The sequence below is a fragment of the Colobus angolensis genome, unplaced genomic scaffold (genome assembly GCF_000951035.1).
Source record: "Colobus angolensis palliatus isolate OR3802 unplaced genomic scaffold, Cang.pa_1.0 Scaffold79, whole genome shotgun sequence".
NCBI lineage: Eukaryota > Metazoa > Chordata > Mammalia > Primates > Cercopithecidae > Colobus > Colobus angolensis.
In genome coordinates this window covers 7,506,414-7,530,471 of record NW_012121709.1, presented here as the reverse complement: position 1 = coordinate 7,530,471, position 24,058 = coordinate 7,506,414, and the positions used below count along the sequence as shown (strand labels likewise).

At 47.0% G+C, this 24,058-nt stretch overlaps 1 protein-coding gene across 1 annotated transcript in view; it reads right to left on the bottom strand.

The window, feature by feature from the left end:
* Positions 1-6,652: 6,652 nt before the first annotated feature.
* The window catches only part of SRRM4 (serine/arginine repetitive matrix 4), a 177,660-nt gene continuing 160,254 nt past the window's right edge, over positions 6,653-24,058 (bottom strand). The window contains exons 9-13 of the mRNA XM_011928718.1: positions 16,631-16,935; positions 11,354-11,557; positions 10,053-10,163; positions 9,316-9,456; positions 6,653-7,233 (exon numbers count right to left, since the gene is read on the bottom strand). Of these exons, the coding sequence (XP_011784108.1) occupies positions 6,906-7,233; positions 9,316-9,456; positions 10,053-10,163; positions 11,354-11,557; positions 16,631-16,935 (1,089 nt within the window). The 3' untranslated portion in view covers positions 6,653-6,905. The remainder of the gene's footprint in view (positions 7,234-9,315; positions 9,457-10,052; positions 10,164-11,353; positions 11,558-16,630; positions 16,936-24,058) is intronic.

Sequence of the window (24,058 nt, the reverse complement as noted above, 5' to 3'; positions counted from 1 at the left end):
GAGGTGGGTTGTCTCTCTCTGTGGCCCAGGCTGGAGTGCAGTGGTGTGAACTCAGCTCACTGCAACCTCCGCCTCCCGGGTTTAAGTGATTCTTGTACCTCAGCCTCCTGAGTAGCTGGGACTATAGGTGCCCACCACCATGCCTAGCTAATTTTTGTATTTTTAGTAGGGGTTTAGATGGGGTTTCACCACGTTGGCCAGGCTGGTCTCGAACTCCTGACCTCAGGTAATCTGCCCGCCTCAGCCTCCCAAAGTGCTGGGATCACAGGCATGAGCCACTGTGCCTGGCTGACTTTGCTTTTCTAAGCCTCAGTTTCCTTATTTATAAGAAGTTCCTAATACCTACTTTATAGGGTTGGTTGTTGCTGAAGACTAAGATAGGACATATAAAATGCTTCCAAAAAGGTCACCTAAGGCGCCCCTTAGATGCTACTAACACACACAGACACACACACACACACATATATATCTATATACATCTATATATATGTATCATATATATATTTGGTATATATACTGTACATACAAACACCCAAAATACTTACACGTTTGTTTGGAAGATTAAGGATGTGAGCTGAGCAGTGTGAACATGTATGACATGCAGCAGGTGCTACTTAAGTCTTCTCTAGCTCCTTGTCTCCCTCCCTACTTTTTACTTCTGAGTACCCCATATAAACAGAGGACACTGAGCCATACATGAGAACACCATACCATGGGACTTTTAATTAGAACAGAGACATGTTTCGTACAGGCTGAAAAACCAGAAACCCCGGGAAGGTTATGCTTAGCTTTGGAGACCAGAAATCAAGCAAGCCATGGCTGCTGTGTCACTGGGCAGAGGAGAGGGTCCCAGGATGCTAGAGGACACAGCAGCTTCTTTCCCTCTGATGTGGATGCTCCAGGAAGAGGCTGTCTGGTCAGGCTGAGCTGGGCTCATGGTGGGTCCTCGGGTTGGGAATTTTCCAGAGGAGATTCGCAGGCTCCAATGTAGAGAAATGGCCTTGGGGTGCACCACGTCCCCTAGGCCAATGTGGTGGATTATGCTAGGTCCTTGGCCAATCATTGCTTGAAGAAATAGCTAAGAATTGGGAGAAAAAATATACAGTGCGGAGGGAAGTTCTTACAGCATAGGACCCCGGAGAAAAAGCTACCAAGGGAACGTTGGACATTGAGTCAAGCCAATCTGAGCTCAAGGGAGCTTGGGCATGTCAACTCCCCCCCTCCTGGGCCTCAGTTTTCTCCTCTGAAAAGTGGCAATATGACCTATGTCACTGGATTGTTTGAATGATTGTACAAAAATATAGCCTGACAATGAACAGTGGTTAAATCCAGAGCAGGGCAAGGTAAGCCCATCTTGGTCTCTCCTGTGATGACTTTGGACCACGGGGCTTGGAGAGAACTTCACACTAAATACAGAGGGCTTTAACCCAGGATACAAGAGTTATCAAGGTGACAGCAACTTGAGGTCTCCCATATATGACTGTGGGACTCAGCAACTGTGACCTCACTCTGCAAATGAAGTCCAGGCCCTACTTTTTTGTTTCCTTCCTTGGTTGACACCCTTTAATCTACAGTCAGCAGAAGACAAAAGGGACAATATATCCAACAGTATGGAGCCCACAGCATCAGGGCTTGGGCCCCCATTTCCTACATCGTGCAGATAATATATAGGACAAACCCCATTTTACAGATGACGAGACTGAGGCTAGAGACCCATCCTATGTCATTCAGACTGACACAAAGGCCAAAGAAACACATAGGAATACCATTGTAGTCTTTTTGACTTGGCTCGTTAGAAGATGAGGCATCGCTTTTCTTGGCCAGAAAGAGAAAGGGTTTACAATTTTTCTTTCTTCATTTTTTTTTCAAGGAATTGTGACTTTTTAATAGACGTTTGTTCATGTGTAAGCATTTTATTCAATTAATTTCCATCTAAATGAGGTTTTCTCAGAGATAACCAGTGTTTTAGTTCCATTTCAGCCTAATTTGTGTGACCGAAGCCTCCATTTCTGCCAACTTCAATTTGCTTGGTGATTCTAGCACTCATTACCTGGGCAGTAACGCCCCTGCTGCAGACAGCAGCACCCAGAGCTGGGAGATGGACCAATTCTCAATAGCAATTCAGGGAAAGAGGTGGTCCTTCTCTTTTCCCAATATTACTCAATAAATAGGAAATAAATTATTAAATAAATCATGTTCTGATAGGGGTCCCCCATCATGGTATTTACAATGCAAAACAACAGCCATCAAAAGAACTAAACACACACACACACACACACACACACACACACACACAAACTTTAACTCCAAAAACAACAACCACAGATGGAGGAGAGATGACATTTGCGTCAGGATCATTGGCTCATTGGTGCAGAAGTGAGAACAAGGTTTCAATAAAGCATTGCTCAATGACATTGAATCTAGCAAAAGTTTCTCAGCTGGACTCGGCTGGCCAGTGTGGGAGGAGGCATGTTTGGAGGAATCCTGTTTTTTGACTTGCTTTACTAAGTTGAAAGACGAAATTTCCTGTTCAGCTAAAGGGGAAAGTGGGGCAAGACACATGCGCATGAGACCATTTTGAACATTTGTGAAAAATAAGAGGGGAAAAGAAAATAGCAGAAGAGAAGATGAAAGTCGGACTGGAGAAGGAAGACAATGTGCTTTCTTTGCCTTTGAGAGCACCCTGAATTTTGGCCTCTCCAAGAAAACCCTTTTGCAAAAGAGGATGACTCTGAGCAAATGAAGTGATGGAGTTCTCTGAGACTGAGACCTTTGTTCTAACATCTTAATTTTATTCTGCTTCTGAAAGATCAACTGTCCTTCAAAGAAGGGAAGGAAAGCAGATAGGAATACGGTCAAACCTCAATGAACCAGAATGTTACTAAGTGGGGGCTTTGAGTTAATTAGCATTGCCTAATTAACTGAAGGGAGATCAAATCTTGCTTTTCGTTTTTACTCTCATAACGGAGAACTTCCTAAAAATGTTTGAGGCTCTTTTCCTTTTCCCTCTGGGTCTTAGTGAAGCTCCCTCTGTCTTGGGGACACTCTCAGGCCTCAGGCCAACATTTTGAATTTTTATCCCCCAAACCCCTCCTTTTCACAGAGGTGGGAACTTTGCCCTGGGGAAAGGGAACAATGTATCCAGTTTCTGTCATCCAGCACGTTTCCATAGCGGGAAGGTCGAAGGCTTGGGATGCATGGTCCTTGACCTCAAGCCACATCCCCCTCCCATTTTGGATGTTGGTTTTTGAGATAAATCCTCACCATGAGTAGCATCCTGGTGATCTGTCATATTCCTTGGAAGCAGAAGGTAATGAGGGTGAAATGGGCGAAGGAACAGCAATACCAGGAATGGGAGGTTCTGGTTAATCAAGGTTACCAGTGCCTCAACAAGCACACTGTTTTTGGATAGAAAAAAAGGAAATGTAAAAGAAAGTAGAGAAATACACTGAGAGACACAGAGAGAGAGAGAGAGAGAGATTTTCCAGAAGCAGGCATTTAAGCAGGCTTCTTGTAAACTTCCCCCAGGAAAGGGGCAGTCCCTTGCTTTGGGTTAGGGCTGGGTAGTCACATTGCCAGGGAAACAACCAGGGATGTTGCAAAAGTCTCACCAAACCCAAAGCTGGACCAGACAAGCTGGCAATTGCAAGGCAGTGGACAGTGACTTTGGAAAGGGCAAGAGCTGTCTCCGGCCAGCAGACAGAAGACACTTCCAGTTGGTCAGATAAGCAGAACTGATGACCTTTGGATCCTGGGCCCTTCCAGGATGGGTTTGGAAATGACCTTCTTGGCAGGGTCCTGTGGAACATCTGGCTGCTCCTTCCACCATTTTTTTTTCTACTTTTAGAAATAGCTTTATGCTTTCCCCTGATGGAACAGCAAGATATCATAGATAAAGGCTTTTGCTTTTTGGTTGGTGGTTCTCAAGCAAGATGGCTGACGCGTCTTCCCAAGGTAGCCTTCAGATCTCAGGGGAACGCAGAGAAATTAGGTACTGTGGAGTGGAAGCATGTGTAACATACATGGAACCAACTAGGTGTGCTCAGAGAAGCTGGGGAGTGATCTTGCTATGTGCCTTGGAGTGAGGGTGAGATCAAAGTGCATCTTCCCTCAGTCAGCTCAATTTCTACCTCCAGTCTCATGGTATGAGCACCTTGTCAACCCCAAGTGCCATTCCAGTAATAAACCAGATGTCATTTTTATCCACCATGGCCCTCAAAATACAAGACAACTACTTCAGTAAGTACTCAACTGAAGCCTCATCAGTCTGCTAGGAGATAGCACATCTGTCTCCAATCTGGTGCCTCCCTAAGGGACGTTCACAAGGGATTTCGACTTTGTGCAGCCTTGGCCCCATTTGCCAACTTTCGACTCCAACCCCCACCTAAGTTGCAACTCCACTGTGTCAATTCATCACCGTAGCTCATAAGCCTCTGGGCTGTTTGCATCTTTTTGATACCCCTGTGAGGTACCTGGGGGACAGGAGGCTGGGGCACATGCCTGACCCTCCTGGACACTGGGTTAAGTGATGAATTTTGGGACTGATGTGCCTCCTTCTGGGCCAACTCCAGGGTGTTCCAGGCTTAGAGCCTTCAGGGAGAAAGCCAATAGCCCACTCACCTTTGGCCTCTCAAATCCCATCAATAAAAACAGCAGAAAAGGGAGATGCACAAAAATAATTTAGGAGATCCCCCCAACACACACACACACACACACACACACACACACACACACATCTCTGTATAAATAAATAAATAATTCAATACTGCTAATGGCAAGAGAGACAGTCATCACATAAATAAATAAATAAACAGATAAATAAATAAATAAAAAAGTTTGCTAGGAGCCCCAGGCAAAATGGTCCCCTAGAGTTGTCTCGATGAAGGCAGTCCGAACACGAGGCTGTGATGCCTCTCACAGCTGTCCTGCTAAGATTTTTGGTGGCTCTGGGAAGCCTTTGTCTCCATGGAGGGAGACTGAAGTCCAGTCTGGGTTCCTGGGCAGGGATGAGGGTTATTTACAGTGGCTGTACATGCCCTCCCCGGGGCACCTGCCCCATCCCAGGCACCTGCCATCTGGCCTTCTGTGGTGACAGCACCGGCATCCATTAGTCTTTGTGGGCGGGGCTTAGGTCTCGGCCAGAGGCCTGGTATAGGGAGGCCGGGTCGTCCACTGCTGCCCGGGGCCCTCGCTCCTCTCTTCTGATGGAGGAAGGGCTGTTGTGGTGGTGGCTGCCTGGCAGTCTCAAGCCCCATGGATTAATAGGATGGGAAAGATTGGGTAGAGGAGATGTCACTGCTTCCAAGAAAAAGGACTATTTTCCAAATGTTTTCCCTGGGGTGGGAGGGATAAAGAATGTTTGGCCCCTGCTTCCCCATAACCCAAAATATCCAAAAGCTGGGACTGGTCCTCTCTCCCTCGCTCCCTCCATGCCCTGTCCCGCTGCTGTTGCCACCACAAACTTGAAACTCACCCACAAGCCTCCGGAAAGCCAGTCAGCTGGTGAGGGGGATGCCCAAGAGTTTATTTTAAGGATCTTATTCCTCACCTCCCTGTTCTTAGCACCTTCTGTGGATGAAGCAGCTGGTGGTATTTGTGTGTCGGAGATCAGCTTACCCTCCCTGCCCAGCCCCAGCCACGGGGGACTTGGGGTGAGGGCAGAAATAAAGGTGGATCTTTCCCAAGCTGACAAGAAATCTTAGAAGCCAGCAGGAGCCCAAGACATGGCACATCCAAGCCCCTCTCCCCGGCACCCTGGATTCGGGTCTTTTCCCCCAAACCTGAGCCGCTGTGCCCCATCCTGGCAAAATTCCTGAGAGGCAAGGGGAGTGGCTTAAGCTGAAGGGTGGGTGGGTAGGTGCCAGGCTGCACTGGGTGGCATCCAGGGCGTGGCAGCCTGGGTAGAGGGGAGGGGGCTGGCAGGCGCCAACCCAAGGGTAAGGCCAGACTGGCTGGCGCTGGGGCCTGGCAACCAGCCATGGCACTGGGGAATGTTCAGCAGATGGTCCCGTGGAATTAAGTTGGTGCCAGCTAGTGGGGCTGAGGCATATTTGGGAAGTGGGGCTGGAGACCAACCTGTCCTGACTCTTCCACTATCTCCTTTCTTGTGAGGTTGCAGGGCCCCTGTGAACAGCCAAGAGGTGTTTTGTGTCAGCCATGCAGTGGCCTCTCCACAGCTGGGATCTGCTGGGCTCTGTCCCCTTACCATGCTGAGATATTGGGAGCAGCAGAATGACCCCTTCCTTTTTGCTATCTATCGTCTTAACCATCTCCTATCTCCTGACACCTCCCACCAAGTCAAATGTCCATGTGTGGTGTTCAAGGACATCCCTTCTTCTAGGACCCAAGTGTCTTCCAGCCTTTGCTCTGGCCTGTTTGAGGAAGTTAAAGGCCTGACCCCCTTATCTTGAACCTGAACTGCCACTGGTCTCCTCCTTCACCTCTCCCCGACATGGGGGTCCATCCACGTGCAGCCATGAGGTTGGACGAGGGGAGCATCCGGGGAGGTGAAGAGAATTACCACGGGCCTCCTGTGAGCAGTGGAGGAGAAGAACTGTCTCCACATTTTCCTGGCCAGAGCTCAATTTTTGAGTCACAGACCCATTGCTTCTTACAAAACCTTGAGGTTTTCTTTCCTTTTTTCTTTTTTTGTGCCACAAGATGATGGTTCTCTCCATATGCTCAGGCCTGAGCTGGGCCCTAGGGTGGTGCTGGTAGAGGCTCCTAGCAGGTTGATCTAGAGAGTGAAACCCCTGTACCCTCTTCTTCTCTTCCCCTAGGCAAGCAGGAAGGACAAAGTATAGGAGCCCTCACTATCTGTCACCAAGGAGAAGGCGGTGAGGGCAGGTGGTTGGGGGAGGCTGGCAGCGTGAAGGGGCCCTCAAGGGCATCTGGCTCAGGGGCACTTAGCGCCTTATGCTGGAGTAGCTGTCTGCTGAGCTGTAGCTCCGGCTCCGGCTCCTGCTCCGGCTCCGGCTCCTGCTCCGGTTCCGGCTCCGACTGCGGGAGCCCAGGCTAGGGCTGCGGGAGCTAGAGCTGCTGCTCGTGCGGGTCCGGCTCCGGGTCCGGGTCCGGGTCCGGCTCCGGCTCCGGCTCCGGCTCCGACTCCGGCTCCGGGAGTAGCTGCGGCTGGCTGAGCGGCTACTGCTGCTGCTGTACCAGGAGGAGGTGCTGCTGAGGCTGCCGGACGAAGAGGGGCTGGGCCGATAGTAGGGGATGGGGCGTTTCCGGGCACTGCAGAGACCAGCGAGAGGAGGGATGAGGGCCGGTCCCTCCCTGCCTCCCCGCAGCGAGCCCCAGTCTTGCCCCAAGGGAAACCAGTATCCTCCCTTTTCCCAGTCCCTTAGGAAAAAATACTCCCTTTCCACTTCTCTTGCAGTCCTGAGAACACATTAAAGTAAAAGTCTCAGCTTAGTGCTAGTATGTCTTGAAAAATGATTATCTCACTTTTTTCTTCCCACCACGAAGCAAGCCTGGAGCTCAGAGCCTCCAGCTTGCAACAGAATCTACATCTAAACTTTAATCATAGTTTTGTTTAACTATTTTTACTTTTACTAGAACCATCTATTTATGGCAAAAGAGGCTAATTTTCCACTTACTGTACTGTATCAAGTTTCCTTTAGAAATAAATGTATGAACCTTTGAAAAGGGTCATATCTATTTAAAGAAAATTAAGAATAGTACAGTTGATAAACAGGCAATGCATACGTGGTCAAGATACTGGTGAATGACTGAAGATTGGGAAACACTGAATTGGTCAATCAAGATGAATTATTTGAGATTGACTAAAGAAACTAGACAGCCATTTGGAAATGCCACTCTCTATCTTAGCTTTCCTCTAAGTTGACCCTAAAGATAATAATAATACCAACAACTTGTATTTTGTGCTTATTATCCTGGCCACTTACTAGCTGTGTGACGTTGGATCAAGGGAGTGGGTTTAGAAATTATGCTAGGAATTATATTGTATTGTATTATATTATATTAATTACATTTTTTCAGACAAGGTCTCGCTCTGTCACCCAGGTTGGAATGCAGTGGTGCGATCGCAGCTCACTGCAACCTCCACCCCGCCGGCTCAAATGATCCTCCCCCTTCAGCTCCCAAGTAGGTGGGACCACAGGTGCACACCACCATGCCTGACTAGTGTTTTGTATTTTTGGTAGAGACAGGGTCTTGCCATATTGCCTAGGCGGGTCTCAAACTCCTGAGATCCAGCAATCTGCCTGCCTTGGCCTCCCAAGGGTTTAGGAATTCTTTACAAGCTGAGGCAGGGTGCCCTGTGGGATATTTGAGAAGGGGACTCCATCACCCCAGTCTTGCTATCTGGGACACACATTTTTTTTCCTCCTCCCAGTCATCTCCAGGGAGGATCCCTGATTCCTCAGTCCAGTCTCTGGACTCAGTGGCAGATGCTTGGAAGGCCAGCAGGAAGAGCCCAACCCAATCTTAGGGTAGCATTCAACCATTCTCCCAGCTTTCAAGGCCTGAGAAATTTGCTTGCACTCACTCTGCTAGAGCTTTTCTCTTCTGAGGCCTTGCCTGTTCCAGGAAAGGTATCCACCTATTCTGACCAATCAACAACGGCATATTGTGTGCTCTGCATTTAAGTTTATAAAGCTCATTCATATCTTTTTGCCCCTTTTCATTTCATCCTCATACTTCTGGGAGTTATTTCCTCCAATATCTCATGGATGAGAAAACTGAGGCTCAGGAAGGTAAGAGCCCTTCCTACCTTACCTGCGAAGTGGCACATCCAGGATTCCACTCCAGATCCAGCGCTCTCTGACTTATCCACCGTGGCTCCCTCTAGGTCCCTTTGGCACCTAAGCAATCCTATTTGCCCTCTCCACACTTGGTTCAAGGTATAATTACGTATAGGTTTATTTAAGCCTGACAGCTGAGTGTACAGGTCTGAGGGTAGAGGTCTGTCTCTACTGCTCCTGATCCACTCCCAGGCCAACGTCCCGCCACATTGCTTTGGCCTCCATCCCCTGGCCTGATGCCACTCTCTCCCCCAGCTCCGCCTCCCCGGCCCCAGCTCCACCCTCAGGCTTTGGCCACACCCCCAGGCCACACCCGATTCTTAAGGCTGGCCCCGCCTCCTTCTTGCAGGTCCTGGTTGAGCTGGGAGACTCAGTCCCACGGCTTTGAACAGACATATAATTTCAATGATGTTGGGGTTGGGGGGACCTTAAGGTCGCACAATCCTGAATTCCAGCCCAAGAACACCTAGGGAGAGCCCGAGGCTCGAATGAATAAGAATGGGAGTAGGAACGAGGGTGAAGATGGGTCCCGCTTTCCCCCTGTCCTCACCTAGTTATCCTCCGGGCCTCCAGGTGGCTCGGAGAGTCTCTCCGGCGCTTCCTCATGGGCGAGTAGGACCGACGTCTCCGACGCGCTCGCTCGCGCTCCCGCTGCTGCGAGTCTTTCTCACTGTATTTGGGATCCCGCTCCCTGAAGGGGCGCGGGGGGTTACTGGGGAGCTGGGGCTGGGCTGGATTTTCTGCGTGAGTGCGTGGGAGAGGGACACTCCCTTTCTTTCCCACCCGACTGGGTCAGGGGATGGGGTATGCACGTTGCTGCAAGGGAGACCGGAGGGAGGATGACGGGGCTGCGGGAAGAGTCTGCGAGGGTTGTTAGTACCGTAGGGGTAGGGGCTAGGCGTGTGCAGGGGTGTCAGCATTTGCAGGTGGGCATCACAGCGGTGCAGGTGCTGCAGGGGTGAGGACGTGAATGTTACGCAGGCGCTGGTGCATGGGTAAGAACTGGGGGCTCTGAGTATAGGGATGGTCCGTAGAGGCTGAGAGCTGGGGATATGAATTCTCGGGTATGTCTGTGGGAGTGTTTGGCCTGGAGACATTAGGAAAGAAGGGTATATTTGGTGCCTCGCTGCCACTCCTGATTGGACAAAGGGAACTGTAAGAATGCTAAGTCAGGGTCAGACCTAAGAGGAGGAAAGCCCGAGAACGGGGAGGCGGGGCCAGAGAGGAGGATCAGAGCAAAGGGGGTGGGGCCTTGGACGGGCCTAATTTGAGGGGCGGGGCCGGTACCTGCTGGGGCTGTAGCGGGAGTAGCTGGGGCTGCGGCGGGACCGAGAGCTTCTGCTGGGCGGGCTCCTCTTGCCAGACTTGGAGGAATAGCTGGGAGAACGGGAGTAGGACCTGGGGGAGAGGTAACAGCCTCTGAGGAGCCTGCTGAATGTCCGCCTGGGTTGTCCAAGACGGCTTGCGCTTTATTCGGCGGGTCCCTGGGCAGTGATCTTTTTCTTTCTGGAAGCCAGGCAGAGGAACTGGGCCCCGATCGAAGAATGAAAGTCCCTCCCCACTGGGTGGTTAATAATAATACCAACAACTTCTATTCTGTGCCTACTATCCTGGCCACTTACTAGCTTTCTTAGGGTTAGGTACTATTATCAATTTCTTTTTTGCAGAGGAAAGCTGGACTCCCTGAATTTATGGGCTGATTCGTTTGGATAGAATCTTCCAATTTCTGAGATTTCACATCTCATTCTGCTACATTATTATTCTACATGAGGCAATCAAGCAATTACCAATAGCTATTGAAACTGGGTAGCAGAATGCAAAAATGGCCATAATTTTTCTTCTCCCAGTGTCCACATCCCCTGCAATGTGACTTTGCAGCTCCTTTCACTGAGAGGAATACTCTTGAATCTGTACTGGTCTTGTGACTTGCTATGGCTAATAGAATAGCAGAAGGGATGCTAATCACTTCGATACTGCACTCTCTCTTGGAATTCTGCCAACACCATGTGAACAAACCAAGACAGGCCTGCTGGAGGAGGAGAGACCACATGGAGCAGAGATGAGTCAGCTGGGGTCTTTCAAACCCTCCAGCCCCCAGCCAACCCACCAGCCAACCCAATCAAAGGCATATAAGTGAGCCCAGTGAGATCAGAAAAACCATCCAGCTGAGCCCAGCCCAATTGCTGATCCACAGGATCAGGAACTAAGTAAGCACTTGTTTTAAAGATGCTAAGTTTGGGGATAATTTTTTATGCAGAAGTTAATTAATACACATTAGCTCATTCTCATGCCAATAGCAGCAATAATAACTGATACTCATTATGTTCTGTGTACTGTTCTAAGTGTCTTATAGTCCTCAGAACAATCCTTTCTTGTAAGAATTGCTATTTTTTCATATTGCAGATGGGAAAACTGAGGTTCAGAGAAGTTAACTGACTTTCCCAAGGCCACCAGCTAGAAATGGGCAAAATGAGTATTCAAACCTAAGTTCATCTGACTTCTCTCCCCCATTGGTCAAAGGACCTCTGCAATTAACTAGTTTCCTAAGGAGAAGGGTGCTGCAGAGCAAAGGTCAAAACCACACTCACCTTTTTTCAGAAGAGGTGGATCGGCTTTGGGTGTACCTGGGGGAAGCCCTGGGATTTGGGGATCGGGACGAGTGACTGGAGGATCGGGTGCTGGCATAGGAGGAGCTGCGGGAGCACCCTTTCATGGGTGAACCCCGGGCTGTGGATGGGACCAAACTGGACTTCTTCACTTCGGCACATTCCAGACACGGTGACTGAAATCCCCTGCAGGAGGGAAAATGTCCATGAGCACCGACTGCCCACTACTCTGGGAGCATCTTGTGTGAATACCTCCCTACCTTGGCTTAGGCTGTGGTGCTCTCATAGAACCCTCCTTGCCCCTTTTCCCATCCTATTCTCTCTGGAAAGACTTCCCAGGCCACATATGTTAGAGGAGTAGAGATAGAAGATGCCTTAAAAGTAGACAATTCAGGTTAACATTTCCTCAAGTGTGAAACACATACCACTGGGGCCACAAGTGGAGTATTTTAGGATGTCATCAGGCATGGGCATGATGGTAAGTAACATCAGATTACATGGTGAGAAGTTTATTCCCTGTCTAGTCTTTTTCTGTCCTTCTGATTACATTAATGAGAAAGCCCCCATTGGGTGCTGGTCGGTTTGTAACAGAGATTACACTTTGTAATCTCTGTAAGAGAGAGAAGCACACCTCAGACTCAGCCTTGGGTAGGCAACTGCAACTAGTAGGATTAAATCCATTGTTTTAATCATATGTATTTTTATAGGTACTTTTTATTTAGGATATGTGATTCTTTTTTTTGGTTTGTTTGTTTGTTTTGAGACAGAGTCTTGCTCTATCACCCAGGCTGTAGTGCGATGGCATGATCTCGGCTGACTGCAACTTCCACCTTCCGGGGTCAAGCAATTCTCCTGCCTCAGCCTCCCGAGTAGCTGAGATTACAGGCACGTGCCACCATGCCCAGCCAATTTTTGTATTTTTAGTAGAGATGGGGTTTCCCCATGTTGGCCAGACTGGTCTCAAACTCCTGACCTCACATGATCCACCCGCCTTGGCCTCCCAAAGTGCTGGGATTACAGACGTGAGCCCCCATGCCCGGTCAAGGACATTTGATTCTAATTTTCTATTTCAGATAGTAATGTAATTTTCCTTTTACTTATATATTAAAAAATGAGTTTATTAAAGTAAACAGGAATATCGGTAGTACGTGGATATGGTAAAAATCAAGATGACTTGTTGTTGGTTTGGTTTTGGGAGATTTTGTTGTAATCCATTTTGCAGATGGAGGACTTGAGACCTCCCAAAAGACAGAGGCTTCAGGATTATCAGAAGGTTAGGGTGCTGTCTTCTGTACTCCCACCCTGCCTAGGGCCAGGCTGACCTCCGTTAGGCGCTCAGTGAAGGCATATTTATTTGGATTGGGCCAAGAATCAAGTTCAAATCACATTAATATGGTTTTCAAGGCTCACGATGACCTGGCCCCTGCTCACCCCTCCGATCTCAGGTCTTGACTCTTTCCTCTCCTGACTCCAGCTGTCTTAGACTACTTGTTCCCCCTGAAATATCCCTATTCTCTTCCTTGTCTCCCGGCCTCAGAACATTCTGACTGTCTGCAAACCCTCTCCCATTCCCTCTTCATCTGGCAACTTCTACTTACGATTCTGGCTTTAACCTGACCTCACCCTTTCTGGAAAACCTTGCTTGACACCCCCTGTCCCCTGTCTGGGTTGGGTGACCTCCAATGTGTTACCACAGACCTTAGTTCCTATGTTTCCCCCATCCCTATAGACTTATTTAGTTTTATATCTTATACTTGTAGGCTGTCTCTTCTGTCCCAGATATTGAGCTCCTTGGGGACAACTCCCTGGGGACCTTTTCAATGTTCAGAGAATTTCACAAGTATCATTTCATTCCCAACAGCCTTCTGAAGCCGACGCTATTATTTATTTATTTAATTTTTGAGACAGTCTCACTCTGTCACCAGGCTGGAGTACAGTGACATGATCTCGGCTGACTGCAACCTCCACCTCCCGGGTTCAAGCAATTCTCCTGCCTCAGTCTCCCAAGTGGCTGGGACTACAGGTGCGCACCACCACACTCAGCTAGTTTTTGTATTTTTAGTAGAAATGGGGTTTCACCTTGTTGGCCAGGATGGCCTTGATCTCTTGACCTCGTGATCCGCCTGCCTCAGCCTCCCAAAGTGCTAGGATTACAGGTGTGAGCCACTGCACCCAGCAACCAATGCTATTATTACCCCCAGATTTACAGAGAAGTATCAGAAGGGTTTGTTATTTGCTCAACACCACCCAGAGCCCCAAACCCTGATCTGTGCAGCTCCAGAGCCCACACCCCTCCCACCTCACCAGCTCCCTGCCTTCAGTGTCTATGGTTCCTTTGATTTAGAGCTGATGTCTCTTCCACTCAGTCCATATTTATTGAGCCCTCTCTGCTCATAAGTGGCATGACATAAATAGCTGTGGACTCAACCATCATTTATATTTCAAAGTGAAAGGCTGGGTCTAAATTATTTAATTTGGCTGTCCATGGAGATCAAATTAAACAGGTAACTGCTAGATGTCTCTCAGGCTTTAGTTCCTCTTTGGGGGATATGTTTGTATTTGAATCCTGGTGCTGCCACTTATTAACTGAGTTTCTCAACCACTCTGAGTCTCAGTTTCCCCATCAGGTAAAAAAAGGGTTACAAATAGTACTATCCCATAAAGGTTTTGAGGAGCTCAGGAAGATTATTTCTGGAAAGCATTTGGCAGTGTACTTAGCATGTGATTTGGGCTCAATGAATATGAACTGCCGTTATTATTGTCGTGGTTACTGCTATTTCAACTTTTCCTGTATAATAGCACTGCAGTATATCAGTAAACATGTATCCTCCTCCTCCCTTCTGGGAACTTCACTGCCTGTTCTTGGAGACACTGATATTTGCTCTGGCCCAGCTCAGGTTCTCAGCCAAGCATGGGTGTGAGCTGAGGCCAGGGATGACCTGGGGCAGGCAAACGGGAAGACTGTTCTGCATGTGAATGTCAAGCTGTTTGTCCAGGACTGAAGTGGGGTATGTGTTAGGGACAAAGAGTACTCTGTCTTTGAAGAAGCTGTTAGCTGCTTCAGTGCTAAGGCTTTAGTCATCTTTTGAAAATCTTGGCTACATGGAACAAAGGCAAACTCCCACCCTCAGAAGTAGAAAAACCTCACCGTTAGCATGACAGAGGGCATCAGCAAAGCTTTTCCACCCATCCTGCACCTGTGCATCTGCCCCATTAATTATAAGCTCCTGAGAAAAAGGAGACTGTTCCATTTTATATCCCCAGCACCAGGCTGAGTGTCTGGTAGAGAAGACTTGCCTGATAAACAAGTTGAGGAATAAATAACAGAATGAATGGTACAGACTAAGTGATGAGTAAATTTTAGTAGCTATTATGATGACAGTACCCTCAGTGATTAGCATTTTGTTGTGATTTCTTGAGTGAGAGAGTAAGCGGGTGACGAAGTAGAATTACAACTGGCTCATATGCAACTGTATGGAAGAGTTTTCTGCAGGAAAACTGTATCTAGTGAGTGTGTTAAGATGGGTAAAAAAATGGAGACGTCTCAATGTTCTCTGATATGTTGATAAATTATACTATGGTATATCTGTATCTATAATTAATAAACTTTATTTTTTAGAGCAGTTTTAGTTTCATAGCACAATTGAATGGAAAGCACAGGGAGCTCCCATATACTTCTTGCTGCTACACATGCACAGCCTTGTTCCCCACTATCTGCATCCTCCACCAATGTGCTCTATTTGCTACAATCAATGAACCTCCGCTGACACATCCGCTGACACATCATTATCACCCAAAATCTATAGTTCACATCAGAGCACCCTGTTGGTGTTATACATTCTATGGATTTGGACAAATGTATAATGAGAGTCATCCACTATTGTAGTATCACACAGAATAGATCCACTGCCCTAAAAATCCTCTGTGCTCTGCCTGTTCATCCCTCCCTCCCCTCACCCTCTGGCAACCACTTATCTTTTTACTTTCTCCATAGGTTTGCCTTTTCCAGAATGGCATACAGTTGGAGCCATGCAGTGTGTCACCTTTTCACATTGGCTTCTTTCACTTAGTAATATGCATTTACGTTTCCTCCATGTCTTTTCATAGCGTGGTACCTCATGTCTTCCGAGCACTGAATAGCATTCCATTGTCTGGACATATCACAATTTATGTATTCACTCACCTACTGAAGGATATCCTGGTTGCTTCCAAGTTTTAGCAATTATGAATAAAGCTGTTGTAACATCCAAGTGCAGGTTTTTATGTGGAGATAAGTTTTCAATTCATTTGGGTAAATACTGTGATATGTTCTTAAATGACAGTGACTTACAATGAATTTAATGTTAGACTTTCTTTCTTTCTTTTTTCTTTTGAGATGGAGTTTCCCTCTTGTTGCCCAGGCTGGAGTGCAATGGTACAATCTCGGCTCACTGCCATCTCCGCCTCCAGGGTTCAAGCAATTCTCCTGCCTCTATCTTCCGAGTAGCTGAGATTACAGGCATGCGCCATCACACCCGGCTAATTTTGTATTTTTAATAGAGACGGCGTTTCTCCATGTTGGTCACGCTGGTCTCGAACTCCCGACCTCAGGCCTCCCAAAGTGCTGGGATTACAGGCGTGAGCCACCATGCCCTGCCAATGTTAGACTTTCTTCTAAGATTATTAGTAAAATTGTCATCTGCTTTTCTGCTGCCTAGCCTCCATCTCTTCTGATACCAATAACCTGGCTTTTCCTGTAGAGGAATGTGGGAAGGTTCTACTCATTAGCCCTAGGGATGGTATGTGACACATTCTGGCCAAGAGCATATCATCCCCTGGGACAGTGATGGGCAGATGACCTAAGCTGGGCCTAACAGAACCAATAAGCACCTGTCCTGGTGTTTTGCTGAAATCTTTGAGAAAGAAGCATTGTTCTCCTGTTGGCTGGCTAAACCGATAGAATGTTAGCTGCTTGGCATATTTGACAATGTTTTGGGAGAATCTGCCTGAGAATAAGGCCAGTAGAATGAGGAAGCAGAATAAGAGATGTAATGAGAAAGACAGATTTTCAGCAACATATTTTTGAGCCCCTGAATCCAGCTGTACCTGAAGCTAGTACCACTAGCGTTTTAAAACAATTCAGCCAGTCTGAGTTGAGTTTTCTCTCTGTTACAAATAAAAGAATCTTGGGGGTGGAGTGGGGGAGGCTGGGATGAGAGCATGAGAAGGTGGAGCTAAGGTGGGAGACTCTCTATCCCCCACCCCGTGCAGTGTACTGACCTTGACTCTCTGCCCCTGCTGGTTGGGGAGAGATTCTCCAACATGGCCCCCTTGTTCTGGGGTGAGGAGGTGGTGAAGGAGTTCCCTGAATCAGAGGTGTTGCCACTGTTGAGCTCCCGGCTCTTGCTCAAGCCCCCGCTGGGGCTCCCCTTCTCCTGGCCCCGAGACCTGGCTGAGCTGGTTTGCGTGGAGGGTGGCGAGGACGTGTCATTGCCTGAGTCGTACTCCTGGGAACGTCCTCGCGAGGTGGTGAGCGGGCTGGCTGTTTTGGTAAAGAGGTCAGCAGCAGACCCCGACCCAGTGATCTGAAAGCAAAAAGACCCGTTGGACACTGCTGAGCGCTGGGCCCATGGGCTGTGTCTAAATAACCAAGAAATGTTTACCGTCATGATGCACTGTAACAAAAGGAAAGAGAGAGAGAGGAGAAGAAAGAAGAGACGCCAAAAAACAAAAGCACAAATTCCTGAAAGAATACCACAGAAAGGAGATTTTTTTTTTTTTACCCCCTGCTAGGATAACTGGAAGATTTAGGTATCATGCAGAGAAAAAGCATGCGATTCAGGTTAAACAAAAGAAAAAGGAAATTATACAAAATTTAATTTCTAATGAATTAAACAAAAGAGTCAACTCAATAGAAAGGGGGTGTAAACACCCTTAACTCAACCTAAAACAATAATAAAAAATAAAGGAAAGGGAAGGGGAAAAAGAAATGGAACTATGGGCCTGAAAAAATATATCTTGGAAATTAAAAATAAAAGCAGGTAAAGCCAAAATTTTAAACTTCAACCAAATCCTCAATTAATTTAACAATTTTTGGTTTTGAAAAGAAAAACTTGCCTGAATAGAACCCTAAACAAATATCACATGGGGAAAAGAAATGAAATAAAGATGAGAGTTTGTTTTTGTTTTTTTAAATATAAAGTCAAGGTCGCAAACTGACATTTTAGCAGTTTTCAACTAAAGGGGAAAAGAAAGGAGGGGACAAAAAAAAAAATGGAAGTCAAATAGTCTGACCAAAAATAAATGAAAAAAAGGGTCTCTATAGATATTTGTGTGTGTCCTTTTCCCCTTGTAGAAGGTAGCTAAGGCTCTTGAGTGGCTTCTAATAAATTCTCTCATGTCTTTGCGGATTATATCCACTTACCAAGCAAGAACTCCTCCTTTAGTAGGTAGGTAAGGTGTAAGAGAAAGGGAAGAGCGGGCAACGTGAGTCCATCATTAGAGTCGCAATTGACAAGAAAAAACACACACCTTTCTGCACATCCTCAAACTTGGCCCTGAACTTTGAGTTTTGGTTTTTTTTAGTGCCCTTGACAGGTGGGGGCATCAATTCTGTTTGGTTTTGTCATAAAGGGGACCTAACCTAGCCAACCTAATCAATCCCTTAGGGCCCAAGTTGGAGCAGGAAACCCTTGTGGAATATGCCAACGGCAGCTAGAGTATTGCATCTACTACCTACGTGTGAATATCGAGGGGGCACGAGGGAGGGAGGATGCAAAACAGAGGGCTTTGGAATGGGCTTGGAGATTGGGCTTTGGGGTGACTGGGAATAAAGAGGGGCCCCCAGAACCCTGTCTAGGGCTGATCTAGGAGAAATGAAGGAGTAAGGGAGGCGATGGAAAGCCAGCACTTGGGAAGGTGAGCACACTTTTAGAAGTAGGATGGTGGGCGGGGGGCAGGAGGCACGAGGGGCGGTTTCTTTAAATATTCAGACCTGCTGTGGCTGGGATGACACAGTAAGTTTGATGCTGGCCTCTGCCAGCAGTACCACGCTTAGCTGCAGATGGGAGGGACCCCTGCTCTGGCCCTCCTCCAGAGATAACCATCCATATGGGATGAGAAATCTGGGGGACCAAGAAGGCACCCCCTTAAGACTACTGCCTGCCTCAACCACTCTCTGGATACCTGAGATCCCAGAATTCTCTGTTTAAATGACTCCTATGCCCCTTTCCAGGTCTCTGTAGGCCTCATCCATGGATCCATTCTCCTGCAGGGAGAGCATGCTTCAAGTGTCCACACTCCTAGGTCCAAAGGTAGCTATTTGGACAGAACTTGGATGTTTAGGCTGAGGGATCTATATGCATGTGTGTAAGCCCCATCATGGTGCTGGATGTGCCAGATTCAGGGAGAGAAAGGGATAGTTCTGGGGCCAAATTCTCCCCCGACTGCTATGTCACATCCTGGCACTCTGAAATGGTCCAAGATTCTAAAATCATAACTAACTTTCAGATCATTTTGAAGGTATGTTTACCAAGATAACAGAACATATTTTATTAAGTTTGCTGACTTATTTATGAACATTTAGACATCTAATATATGGATCTTCTTCTATAACTTTGCTCTGACCTCACAAATGTTAGGGCAGGCTTCACCATAAAGAGCCTACTCTTTCTCCCAACTTTATCTTGTGCGTCTTGGCCCTAAAGGAGGGGGGACTTCTGGAATTTCTTAAGAACCATTTCTGCCTTCTCAGCAATTGGTCATGTGGGTGAAACACAGACACGTTGGAACTGTGAGAATAGCATAACTCCAGCACTCAGGATGTCAGTTCCCGGGGCCCGGGAGGCAGAGATTCCTTTGTAGATTCTCCCAGGAGGCTTTGCACACAGGCAAAGTGATAGTCTAGCTTTAGCAAGTTCTGTCCAGCACAGCTGCCATTTTACCTGCAGGGCACCTTGGATAGCTTTACTTTGGGAGAAGGGACCTCAAAATAAGGTTGCTCTGGTGGAGTTTTTTAGAGTGAGACTTTTAAAACAACAATGTAAAGGCCCTGTTCCCATTCAGTCCTCCTATTTATTTGTCTTCTTGTTTTGCATTTTGGATGCCACATCTTTCTCAACTCTGGAGTTCAGTGTTAACACATGTATCTCCACCACCCCTGTCAGGAATGTATCATGCCAGGCAACTAGACCCTGAGATCTGTGATCTCTGGCTTGGGCTTGGTACAAGAATGGGATCATGGAATCTTTACCCCAGAGATGGTGAATGGTTGGTAGCCAGTGTGTTACAAGTGAATCCAGCAAGCCCATCTTGGAAGGAGCTAGGCTGGAAGAACTCAAGGACAGGGGCCTGTGAGTACAATAATTTTCATTATCTTGTGGTTTGCTACCTGGAGGCTGCCAGGCTGGGCCTTTCTCTCCCAGGTACTTGTTCCTAGTTTTGACTACGAATTTCATTTTTCGTGGTGCACAATAGATCCCCGTAGGCAAGGATTTCTTGAATGTGAGGCCCCTCCAGGCTAGTGGATATAGAAGGGGATCTGGCCTCATTCATCTTCTCAACCCCACGCCCTGAGCTCACAGGGATACTTTCAGAGTATTACCACCTGTCTGTGACTTATCTACATGTAACTTGTGTGGTCAGAACTGATAAATCTACAAGGCATCAACTTTTCCATCATCACCAGAAAACAGGGATAAAGGCACTATTGAAATGTTCTCATTGGGTTAAATTTGGTGCCTGAAAATACCAACTTCTCCTGCATGTTTAAAAGTCCCATTTCTTTGAATGGATCTAAACTCTTTGACATGGATGACATGGGTTTTTCATACCCCAGCCCTGCCTACTTCACAAATAGCACCTCTTCCACACCATCCCACCCCAGCCCCCATAACCTAAGCTGACTGATTCAGATTTGAGTTTTCTTGGTTCTGCCATCCCATCTTGTTCTAATCCCAGGCCATGCGCATTTGCCATTTCCTCTGCCTGGAATACTCCTCTCTTCCCCACTTCACATGGCTAAATTTATTCATCTTCCAGGTGTACTATCACCTCTTCTAGAAAGCTTTCTGTCATCCTCCAGACGAGGATAGCGCAATACTCTGTACTTCACTCATTCACTGAATCTTGAATTCACTCACTCATTCAAAAATGAATGTCATTTGTGTGCCACAGCCATGTTCCTTAGTAAAGTAGTTGCTTATTTTATTGGCCGTCTCTCTGACTGGGTTTGGAGCTTGCTGATGGCAGGGCCATGACTGGTTCAATGTTGCTCCCCAGCATTCACCAGTGCCTGGCACAGAGTAGGCACTCAGTAAATTTTGTCTAATGAACAAGTTTGCTCTCAGGTCACTTGGAAGCCTCTGTGGGCCTGCCTGACTTAATTTATTGTAGAGACAACTAGGTGATCAGGCCCAGGTGGGATCCAGCTGGGTGTCTGCCAGCTTTGGGAATTTGAGAAGAAATCAGCCTCCATCACACTGAGAATCGTTCTAGGAACCTTGGGAACCCCTGGCTGAAGCTTGGGGTCTCAAGACCAGCTCGGCTGGGTGTGTGAGCTTGAGAGAACCTTTAGAATCAAATATTTATTTTTATTGATATATAATAGATGTACATATTTTTGGAATATATGTGATATTTTGATACATTTACATAACGTGTAATGATCAGATCAGGATAATAGAGATAGATATCCATCACCTTAAACATTTATCTTTTCTTTATGCTAGGAGCATTCAAATTATTCTAAGGCCGAGTGCGGTGACTTATGCCTGTAATTCCAACACTTTGGGAGGCCAAAGTGGGCAGATTACTTGAGGTCAGGAGTTCGAGACCAGGCTGGCCAACATGGCGACACTCTGCTTCTACCAAAAACTAAAAAAATTAGTCAAGTGTGGTGGCATGTGCCCGTAGTCCTAGCTACTTGGGAGGCTGAGGTGGGAGAGTCACTTGAACCTGGGAGGTGGAGGCTACAGTGAACCAAGATCACACCACTGCACTCCAGCCTGAGCCAAAAAAACTTATTCTCTTCTAGTTACTTGGAAATATACAGTAGATTATTGTTTACTAGAGCTACTCTACTGTGCTGTCGAACAGAAGGTCTTAGAAGAAAGTTTGGGGTCCAGACCCCTGGCAGAGAGAAAGAATGCTCCCTGTTTTTTCTCTCATTCCCCCGATACTCCTCAGACCCAGGACCCTGAGAGGAAGCACACAGAGGCTCTGTGCAGATTCTCAACAGCATAAGCTTCAGGCTTCAGGCGAGAAATTTCAGACCTGCAAAACCTTCCAGATGAAACAAGCTGTGCTGGGTCTTCTTACTTCTTATTCTACTCTCTGCTACTATGAGAGCTCAAGTTCAAAGACGGACTGAGTTCGGTCATCTGCATGTAACAAGGCTGCCAGCCTGCATAGTGACTTTGTTCCCATTAGGAAAAGGTACTCCTATAGAGATTGGAATGATGGTTACTAGAGACTGGGAAGGGTAGTGGGAAGTGGAGTATAAAATAGGCATGGTTGCTGGGTACAGAAATGCAATTAGAGAGAATAAATGAGATCTAGTATTTGGTAGCACATCAGGATGACTATAGTTAACAATAATTTTTTTTTTTGAGACAGAATCTCGCTCTGTCACCCAGGCTCACTGCAGCCTTTGCCTCCTAGGTTCAAGCAATTCTCCTTCTTCAGTCTCCCAGGTAGCTGGGATTACAGGTGCCTGCCACCAAGCCCGGGTAATTGTTTTTTGTAATTTTAGTAGAGACAGGGTTTTGCCATGTTGGCCAGGCTGGTCTCAAACTCCTGACCTCAGGTGATCTGTTCCACCTCAGCCTCCCAAAGTGCTGGGATTACAGGCATGAGCCACCGCACCCGGCAGAATGAGCAATAATTTATCTTATTTTATATTTAAATATATTAAACTTAGTTATTTTAAATTATCTTATATTTTAAAATAACTAAAAGAGTGTAATTGGAATGTTTCTAACACAAAGAAATGATACATGCTTGAGGTGATGGATGCACAATTACCCTGATTGGATCCTTACACAGTGTAAGCCTGTATGAAAACATCACATATACCCTGGAAATATATACATAAGAATTACATTTTTTAAAGGGGAAAAAAAAAGTGCGCCTTATGGGTTAAGAATTAGAAAAAGGTGCCTTTTCTGGCCAGACAGATTAGAAAAGAGATAGTACACCTTTTTCTGGGCTGAAGTAGTCCTGAATCTGTATTCAGGGCTTGGTAAATGGAGGGCAGGGGGTTTTGGATCTCCCAGTTGCTCTCCATGCTGGTCACCCTCTCAAAGGGCACAACCAGCATGACATCATGTCCCTAGTGGGTACATCTGGAATGAGTAAATCATGTCACTCCATCTGGCCTGCTTAGAAGATTCCTCTGGCACAGAGGAGGTGGTAACCTGAAGACATTCATTCCTCCTTCTTTTCAGCTGAACTGTACTTGGTATTGTCTTTACAAGTCTTGCTGGGCTCTGTTTATCCTTCCAGGTGGTAGGAGCATTTTCACAAAGTCATCATCAGAGATGTTCAGATAGTTTAATGGTCTCCTAAACCCCAGACTCCACCTTGTCCAGAGCTCTTCATTCACTCCACATGGAGAGGAGGAAGGAAGACACACCTGAGGGAAGCCCAAGACAGGATGGGAGAGGTCTGACCGTGAAAGTGCAGAGGAGACATTAGAGTTGTGAGCTTCTGATGGGCTGACAATAGGGGCCTCTCATGGTCTTGCCGCTGCCCTTCCATCCCTGGGTATTGCCGTCCTAGTCAGCTACTCTCTCTGGCACGTAAGGTGCAAAGAGTCACCGCCCTCCGACATTGATACAACAGAATGGTTCTCCTTTGCTTCTCTCTGCCTCCTGATTTATGTAATAGGCCTCTCATAATTCATCTTTGAAGAGCTCCTCTTCATGCATTGGGAGTTTCTCTCTGCGCATGCAACTGCTCTTTGTCCCAAGACACTTGTTAGCAAGAGCCACTCCAGATCCTCTGTCATCTGGTAATAATGCCCTCCAGGTACCCAGGACCCCCTTTTAAGAGCTGGAGCCCTCACACCAGGGTTCTCTTCTTTGGTCAAATTTTACCTCTTCTTCCATCTCAGCCCTCACCCTCCATGATGTCTACATAAAAGCCTACTTTTGGGGTTATGGCATGAAAATCCAGCTTCTACAAGATCTACTTAATGATCGAGTGAAATAATGCCTGTCTAATCTGGATTCTTAGAAGTCGAGATGGAAAATGAGTGCCAATAACTTGAGAGGAGAAGGAACCTCTCTAGTGGAGTGTGGAAATGATGTAGAGGAGAGAGGGAGCCAAAAAAAGATGCATTATCAAACCAGGTATTACAGTGGGCAGCGGATGCTTAATTTTGGTGATGACATCCTGGGAACCAGTGTAGAACACGCACCCCAGAGTTAACCTCAACCAAGGAGTGAGGGAGCTGGGATATTCATACACCAGTTCCCCATCACTCACAGGTTGAAGGTTGAACACTAGAGCATAAATTCTCTAGTATGTCCAGACTGCCAAACAGGCAGAGAAAATAGGTTTTGGCAGCAGAGAATACCATCTGGAAGCTGGAAGTCAGCCATGTGCCCCGAAGTGCAGAGGGTGAGGATCTATATATGGACACTATCTGCTTCAATACCCCAGATCAACACTGGAAAACCGGTGAGCCGAAACCGGTGAGCCGAGTTA